The sequence below is a fragment of the Cricetulus griseus genome, chromosome 5, assembly GCF_003668045.3.
Source record: "Cricetulus griseus strain 17A/GY chromosome 5, alternate assembly CriGri-PICRH-1.0, whole genome shotgun sequence".
Taxonomy (NCBI): Eukaryota; Metazoa; Chordata; class Mammalia; order Rodentia; family Cricetidae; genus Cricetulus; species Cricetulus griseus.
The window spans coordinates 34,731,179-34,740,617 of NC_048598.1; the positions used below are offsets into that span (position 1 = coordinate 34,731,179).

General features: G+C 39.3%; 1 protein-coding gene across 2 annotated transcripts in view; it reads left to right on the forward strand.

The window, feature by feature from the left end:
• Rasal2 (RAS protein activator like 2) overlaps window positions 1-9,212 on the forward strand; it is a 246,104-nt gene extending 236,892 nt beyond the window's left edge. For both annotated transcript variants that reach the window (XM_027417286.2, XM_027417287.2), the window contains one exon: window positions 3,365-9,212. In XM_027417286.2, coding sequence (XP_027273087.1) covers window positions 3,365-3,529 — 165 coding nt within the window. In that variant the 3' untranslated portion in view covers window positions 3,530-9,212. The remainder of the gene's footprint in view (window positions 1-3,364) is intronic.
• The last annotated feature ends 227 nt before the right edge of the window (window positions 9,213-9,439 follow it).

Genomic DNA, 9,439 nt, shown 5'->3' on the forward strand with positions numbered 1-9,439 from the left:
AACTAATGGGTCAGAACATACTGGTGTTCATTAAATGTGATATGTTTCCCACTAAAGCATAGGCTTTATTATAGCATAAATTTCTGTACAAAAGTGGGTATAGATCCCTAAAGAATACTCAGACTTTCTACTGGACCACATTTGAAAACCACTGCACTAGGTGCAGCACCAATCATAAATTCCAAAGTCGGTTAAAAATATAATAGTGTCTTAAAAGGGAACATTCTCAGTCCAAGCTATTGGCTTGCTGGTACATAGAATCACAAAAGAGCAAAAGACTGTACATACTTAGATAGCCTTTGTAATGAATGACTTTTTATCAGATGCTTTTCTGTGAGAACGAACCTTGACTCTTAAGTGATTGTTGGATCATTTCTTAAATTCAGACATGCTTGGAAATAATAGTCTCCCTAGGAGGTTACACATAATTTTATATCCGCAGCATATGGCTTAGTGCCAATAATAGTAAAAAGTATTTCTAAATGGAAACAGTGACTTTCTTTGTGCTAGGATTAATTGTAGCACTTATCAGAACACTAACACTCAGGTACCCCAGGAATGCTTTTCATCTCTCTCAGCAGCCTTGTTGGGGAATTCAGCTTCTCCCTCTCCTTGAGTCAGCTCATGCTACAAAGCACAGGTGCATATGAGTCCCTTTCTGCAGAACTGCAAAAGGATGAGTGACAGAATCACCAGTGCTGAACCTCACAGTGATGACACCAAGGAATCTTTATATATATCTTATATTATATATATCCATGAAGTGTGGCACCTTCCCTCCCTCCAGGCATGAGGGCTTATAACTCCTGGATCTCTCCATGTGACTAGATGGAGAACAGAACAGAAAGGGGCTTCTTCCTATGAGAAACAAAGCAGCTGCCTAGTTACTATTGCAAGTGATATTTCCACTGTGTTAAATTACAGGTCATAAATGGAAATGAGATTATTCAAACAGGCAAGTAATCCCTGTGCGTTCTCTAGCTGAGCAGTTCCTAGCCCTGGCCAGTGCACTGGCCTCCTACACATTCCAGCTCCTGGTACTCCCATGTTGAGTCCTTCCTTTCAGGCATGTTAGATGGCTTTGTGTTCTAAACCAGGCAGAATCAAATGTCATAGCAACTTTTGCAACTGAACTTTAATATCAAAAGATCCCATTTCCTGCTTGAGGTTTTTTAATGGGGAAGAGGTGTTTGTTTGTTTGTTTGTTTTTCCTTTTTTTTTTTTTTTGAGAGGTTGATAATGGGGGAACTACAAAGGGAATTTCTCTGCTTAGAAACTTTCAGGTGTCTAGAAGGATAGGTTGTTTGATATCAGTTATTATTTGGAGGCAATATGTAATTATAGACATTCTCAGGCTCTTTTTTGACCCTTTAAGACTCAATTTGATTTTTTGAGAGGGTAGAAGATTGTCTTGTTTTGTTCTGTTTTTGTGAATGCTTAATTTTTTATGAACCCCAAGAATTCTGTTTTCCTTAGGATTGGGGCCTTGTCATTTGTCCCAATACTGAAATATCTTTCCTTATCTATTTTAAGAAATTATCACTAATGGTACAACTTTTCCATTATTATATAATATATAAGAAATGTATCAAAATTAAACAAATATTTATTAAAAATTTAAATACCATTTATTCTGTTTAGGAGTCATTCCTCACTATGAGGAAGGGCATTATATTTGAAATCTACCTGTTTTTTTTTTTCTTTTTTTTGCCCTGCCCTTACTTATTGTCTTTGAAAAATACTGTATTTTTTTCTCACTAAATTCCACTAGCTATAATTTTTAATACTTTCAAAAGTTTTGTAAATCTTTCTTTGAGTTTTCCCTGTTCTTAAAACAAGTCACCTTTCTTTTAAAAAAAATCTTATATAGTAAGTGGATAGTTAATAATACTGATTTTGTATGTCTTACCACCTGAGTTTTACAACTAAAATTGAATTATTTTAATGAGTAGTAATAGTAAGGGTTAGGTTGTCTTTGTTTTTTCACACGTTTGCAACTGTAGTTACCACCTCTGCTGCCATAGAGACACCTTCCTTATCCCCGGCAAAGAGACAGACAGACAGACAGACAGACAGACAGACAGACAGACAGACAGACAGACAGACAGACAGAGAGACAGAGGCAAGTATTGATTGGTGCTGTAGTCAGCTATGGCTTTACCCAGACTTCCCCCAGCGCCATCACTAGGCTTGCTCCTGGCAGTGTGTGTTCCAGCAGAGCAGTCCTAGGTCAGCAGCCCTGTGTAGCTTCTGCTTTCACAACTGGAGCAGCAGCAAGCTTCAAGCTTCAGCCCTCTTGCTGCTGTTTAAACCCTACCATGGCTAAAACTTGTCCCTCATCTCACTGGGTAGACTCAGAAACTCCCAGGAAAGGTGTTAGGGTTGATCCCCATGGGCCATTTTCTTTTCAATTTATGAGCATAGGTAAAGATTGTCCTTCTCGGTCATTATTTTCTGAAAAAATAGGTACTTTGTGTTTGTTGGAGAAAGTCCTGGGATGATTTAAAGATGAAAGTCTCAACTAATTTTTTGTGAGACTGATGTTTTATCCTACTATACCTTTTGTCCCTCCTTCCCCCTTTCTGGTGAATATGTGGATATACAACAACCCGAAGCTCCAAAATACTGTCTCTAAAGCATTGTTTTGTTTGTTTGTTTGTTTGTTTGTTTGTTTTAAAACTTGAGAGAAAATGAAAGCATTCCCTTTACTGGGCAGCTTTCCCGGAGTAGCTGAGCTGGAATGGGTCTAGGAGCCTGTGTTCTCTGTCTGTTCTCATGTGTTATGTTTATAGCATCCCTTCCAGCCACATCTCCCTCCCCATATTCAAACAACTCCTTGGTCTGAGCTTCTGGCTGCTCTTATCTCCTCTTGCTCTTGCATCCTCACCTTGTTGGAGACTCTAAACTGCCACCACGTATTGCTTTAATTTGAGCAATGTGACTTCTTCCCGAATGGGACTGTTATGCCTTCTTTGGGAGGTGAATCCATGGATCACATGCACTTCTCTTCTGTGAAATGAAACCTCTGGTGCTTCTTTCTTTGCCACCTAATTTCCATGTTTCAGTTTTGACAAAAGCACTTACTACATAAAGGCAGCTTGACCCATGGTGCCATTTTCATAAGACAGCCTAGTAGTGCAGCAATATGTCATTGGTAATAAGTCCTGTTGGCAGAAATGAAAAAAGAGATTAAGGGGAGGGGGGGCCGAACTTAACTAATGTGCAGAAAGAGGCAGAGACGTTCCATTTGTTTGGGGAGCACCATGTGTACTGTGCTGTGAGAGAAAGTATCGGACTAATCATTCAATAAAGAAAGTGGCTTCCTCCATGCAGCCTGAATAAAGCCATGATTGGTATGTTACAGGAAAAGCGGATCGTGTCCCTGGATTCAGCCAACACAAGACTGATGAGTGCACTGACTCAAGTGAAGGAGCGGTACAGCATGCAGGTCCGCAATGGCATCTCTCCCACCAACCCCACCAAGCTTTCCATCACGGAGAATGGTGAATTCAAAAACAGCAGCTGCTGATGGCCTTTGTGAATACAGACTGTGGGAGGAGACAGAAGGAAGTTGCCCAGCTCTCCTGTCCCCAGCCTTTTAACCCTCTAGGTTTACAGAATGTTGCTTCAAATAGCAGTATGGCAAAGAAACTCTTAAATGAAGAAAGGAACCTTGTCTTTCAGGGCATAAAGCAAAGACCAACAGTGTCAATGCTTTCCCCAGCATCTCTATGTACATAGGGAACTTAGTTCTGGGCCATGTACAGAAATACCACTGTAATATACCAAAAGGGAGTTAATAATGTAGAGTACCTTTTTAATTATTACTATTTTATTATTGTTTTTCTCTTGTTGAAAGCACTGCAGTTTTTAGTGGAGGAAAAATAGGAGTCGAGTGTGAGTGAGAAATGAGCCTGTCAGTTCAGTAGGTAGAGACTCTGTATTGGATAGGAGCACATGGAGTGCAATAGGACCTTGTCAGAATGAGTTTTTTTCAGGGATTCATCTGCCAGTTTAAAAGCCTCCCCTCAGTCCCTTACCTAAATTAGGAAAACATGAAATACCAAGATCCACACAAAACAGTACTTTATACTACTGATCAACCAAGATGGTTCTGATCAGATCAACTAAGATGGTTCTAATTTGGAGAGTCACCATTTCAGAGGACATGGATAAGAATGGTTGATTTCACCAAAACTGAACTAGAAATGATTTCTTTTCAACTCCTGTCAGTATGTTCATTTCCTCCATCTATAACAGATGGGAATTTTCTGTTTCAGATATGGGACTTTTTGATTTTTACTCCTACCTTTTTTTTTTTTTTACTACTCTGTAGAGTTGACAGAACTATAAATATTTGTGTCTCTGTCTAGCATCTTCATTTTCACATGTGCACTGTCCTTGCCTCCCCGTGCTGGGAGCAGTCAGCACCAACAGGGTTTACTCTCCACTGGAGAGGCTATTCAAGTATGCCATTCATAAGCCATCTATCTGAATAAATACCCTTTCTTCCATACAGAAAAGGGCTAATTACAACAGAGCAGGAATCAGTGAATATTTCCCACTAAAATTTTTCTTTCTATTTGTCAGTTGTATCTTTGCTTAGGATAAAGAATGTATCTGCCATACTAACAAATCTGTGGGCAGGGTTATTTCATCACCACTTTTAACCTTTAAATTGCTGCTTCTTTTATTTATCCCTTCCATTTGGGAAGGAAATCTAAAAACTGAAGCATTTCTTCCTTTTATAAACGATGATTAATCTTGCTAGAGAGAACCAGAATGTGAGGATGGCACATTCCAGGTGTTACTCCACACTCATGGTAGACTCAGCAAGAATGACCCAGCTTATCACTAATGGCTTTAATATAGGACAGAAATCCATGTTTTTCTCCAGAGTGTGACATGCCATCTGGAATGCAGGCTTAATTACCAGGGATTAGAGAAAGTTAGCTGCAGGTTAAACAAATATTATATATATAAATATATATACATATATTCACACATATGTACATATAATGTGCACATCAAAAATGTTCATACCTTCTATGTTGTTGGATATACAGAAATAATGTTTAAAAAGGGTCTTGAATCTCCTTAAGCAAGATCTACATCATTTTATATTGAAAAAAACAGCATTTCTCAAATAAGTTAATGTTTTGTTTTTTAAGTTATAAACTTTAAGAATTTTTTAAGTAAAGGATGCGGAGTGAGACATAACAGAGCCATATGCATGGAGTATGTGTTTCTACATAGTAGGATAATTATAAGAGAACATGTGTAGTGCCCTCTTTGTTTGAAGTCCAGGCATAGATACCAAGCCCTCCTTTCCACCAAGTCCCAGGCATGCATTCCCAGTGTCATTTGCCCCTTAGGTTGACTTTTATGTCTGATCTTGAATCTCAGCAACCTCATCAGAGCCTCAACCGACAACCTTTGAAAGGGGTTTTTTCATAATAACCTCTTTGTGTCAGACAAATGTCCAAGCAACTCATTATGCTTGGAGCATAGGCCTCCACTCCCACTTGAGTGTTTCCTTGACCCTTAACAGCTGTCTTACCAGGTTTTGTCTCCTCTCCAAGTTGAGGCCACATAGTGTTTAAATTACTTCATAAGAGAAGAGGTTTTTGACTCTGCAGTAATGGCCTGTACTGAGTGAAGTGGGAATGTAAGTGTAGATCGTTTCTTGTTTGTAGCTTAGCAATGTTTTTTCTTCATTCTTCCAAACCCTTCAAAAGTGCCACAGGAAACCTAGTCCAATTATTAGTTTCAGTGGCCTGAAGTATATAATGTGGTAACGTCTTGCTTTGAGATTGAGAAGGCCTTGAGGTGCTGGTTATAGATTACAGAGATCTGGTCACATAAGTGTAGTGATGAATGCAGTGTAACTGTTAACACTGTGCAGCCCTTGAGAGCCCGTCTGCATTGCAAGATTGAATTTCAAAATATTTGGACATATGATGAGGCTCTCTAGCCATCGTGTTATCATGAATGAAGAGAAAAAAGTAAAATAACAATAGTAAGAGGATCAGAAGTCAAAAGTTCAGCATTGTTGCCAGATATTAAATCTCAGATTATCCTTTGAGCCTATTCATCTTTTTAGCCTATCAGAAATATTATTCTGAGCTGGGGTATAGCTCATTTGGCAGAGTGTCAGACTAGCATGCCAGAGGCCCTCAGTTTTATTTGTGTTGTTTTTTGTTTGGTTGGTTGGTTTTGGTTTTGGTTTTGGTTTTTCGAGACAGAGTTCTCTGTGTAGCTTTGGAGCCTGTCCTAGCACTCGGTCTGTAGACCAGGCTGGCCTCGAACTCACAGAGATCCGCCTGCCTCTGCCTCCCAAGTGCTGGGATTAAAGGCATGCGCCACCAACACCCAGTGAGGCCCTCAGTTTAAACCCCAGACCACATGAGCTGGGATAGTAGCGCACAGGCCTGTAGTCCCAGCACTCCAGGGATGGGAGCAGGAGGAGCAGGAGCTCAAAGTCATCCTCGGCTGTCCAAGTTTCCTGGCCTGTTTCAAAATGGTGAAAGACTATTTTTTTTTAATATTTCTTTAGAGAATGCTGCAATCTTAAAGTTTATTTTGAATTTTTTCATATAGAAGAGGACAACAGCAGGTGCTAATCTACATGGTGTTTCTTTAACTCAAATAGGTACATGGTTTTGTTTTTACTGGGAGGAAATGTGTGATTTTTAAAACACTGATGGGTTCAGTAGCTGCACATTACGAACCCTGTTTCTGTCAACACATCAGCACATTACGGGATGAGAACAGACCAGGGTTGGATGGGGTTTGGCACTCAGGTAAAGTGCTTGTGAACCCTTTATCTAGAGGAGGGCTGGACTTAAACATTAACAAGGACAGCCTTACTAGGACCAGGAAAGGGGCTTCTTGTTTCCCTCCTAGGTCACCAGAACATGAAGATTTCCATAAGACTAGCATTACTTCAGTGACTGTCTGTGTGCTGCTTGGGTCTGGGGCAGTTTTTTGCTTGGTGTGGAAACTGAGGTGATTATACTACCATGGCTGTTCGTGCTTTTTCACTCACCATCAGGTTGGTCAGAATTAGTATTCTGGCTGGTCTGCTTCTCTCCTCTGTTAGGGGGTTGCACAGGAAAGAAAATCTGAAGATGTCTAAGACTGCTGTAAACATGGAGTGTGTGCACTGGACTGGGCATGATTCAGAAGTAGTTTTTCTGTTCTTCGTGTTAGCCGTGGCTTTTGTGTGGAATGGCAGCTCTCCAGAGCCCTAGCTCCCACTCTGTCCTCGGGTACAGCAGTTTAGGAGCAGGATTTTTGTTTGAAGTTCCAGAGGACACTTGCCATTAAGTGGGTTTGCATTAGTGTTTCCTTTGCTTCCATCCAGATTTAGCTCTGGTTCCTCCCAGGTACAGTTCCTGAGAAGGCCTGTTAAGGGGTTGAGCTGCAAGAAGCAGCCTTCTTCGGGATTCTCAGTCAAGAGACTGAGCCCCAGGCGGGACCATAGATTAGCCACATCATTGGCAAACTCAGCAGCTCCAGAGCCCAACCCACAGTTTTACTTCATTTCCAAACACTTGCAGGGAGAGGGTCACCTTCTGCTACAGATTAAACAAGTTCAGAGAACATTCTGCTTTATACCCCTTGGCTTATTCAAGTCAGTAATGAACTCTCCTGCTTGCCTCAGCAGTAGAAATTCACCTTCCCAACCCATCCCTGGGATACCTTTTAAAATTATTAATTTAAATGACTTAAACTTGTTTCTTAAAAGCAAGTAATATCGGTTTCAGATTTTTAAGTGCAAGCTTTTCTATGTTTGAATAATAATTATCAGTTCTTACAGAGCACCCTCTTGTCACTGACCCATCTAGGAAAGCTCTTGAGCTTTCAGAGGACAGGGTGATGAAATTTGCATGAGCAAGAGTGACTTTCTTTCAAAAAGATCCTGAGGATGACACATAATCCAATAGACTTGGTTTCTCAGAAGTTCAAAGAAACAATGGAGTTGCATCAGCTGGCTCCTCCTAAGATGTATATGTGGCAGGCGGGTCCTGAGACAACGTGTGCGTGCCTACAGAAATACCTCTTAGGGCATCCCTTTAAAAAAATGTCAGTCCACTTTATGAACTAGTGATTCCTAAACTTTCTTGAGGTTCTTTGCTTTGGTTTTTTTTTTTTTTTTTTTTTTAGATTTTACAAAATTCTATCCTCTTTAAAATGTACTATATGTGTTATATGTATATATAAGTTAAAGTGACTTAAGCTAGGTATCATTATTGGTAGCATAGCAAATATGGAGCAGCAGATGACTGTCACCATCTGAGAGCAGAGTACAGAAAGTAGTTTTGGCTCTTCATCAGGTAGTGCTCAGGTGTTTGAGCAACAAACAGCCCAGCTAGCCTTGGTAAATGCAACAAGCCACCCAAGGAGAGGTCAGGAGTACCTTGACCCCATGTGTCAGCACACTTTTATTATTATTATTATTATTATTATTATTATTATTATTATTATTATTATTATGTCCTCATTGTTTCCTAGGAAGTCTTGGAACTGAAATCAGACTGAACTGTTTGGTTGCCGTGACATTTCCACAGCTGTGTTTTAGGGGTTCCCATCCTCTATGTGTGGCTTTTGAATATAAATAGCATGGATATGTCATTTCCAAACCCTCAAGGAAATTATCAATTTCTAGTTCACTAAAAGGTTAAATGCTAATTATCTCAATGACTGCCATCCTGCAGAAAAGCTGAAATAAGTAGTAAAGGTTGAATTTTGACTGGTGCTTAGATATTTCTAGCTATATTAGGATCAACTCAAGCAAACAGCAGTGTATTTATCTGAGTCACACCTGTGAGGAATTTATTTTCCAAATTTGATTTTGTTTTTCATCTCCAGGGCCTTAATAAGAGTGTGTTAATACACATGACTATTTTACAAAGATAGTTCAAAATAATTTATTTTTTATTTCAAGAAAGAGAAATCCACCTTAGAAATACAAAACCCAAGATTTTATTTTATTTTTAAAGCCATATTTTTGTGCTTTGTAGCACTTAGATTGTTCCATATGTGATCCATATCTGCATTTCATTACCTGGGTTCTAAAAAAGATTTATTTTTGTTCTGTGAATAATTTTTGACAGTTCTTGTACATGTACAGATATAGATACGTTTGAGGTCTTTTATTGATATTCCTACAAAAAATACAAATAAACTTTAACTTTAAACATTTCAGACTAAAGTTGCTACTCTATTTGTGGTGCTGCTTCTTCTGTCATACATACAGCTATGTTGTGTGCTGTCTTCTAGCATATCTTCTGGGTACATAGGACACTTGGTACACTGAGATAGTATTCTGAAGATAACATTTTAGAATTAGGAAAATCATGCTTTAAAACTGTACAATTTACAAGTAAAATACTTAGGGGTAGGACAAATAGCTGGCACTGGTGTCAGTTGTGTT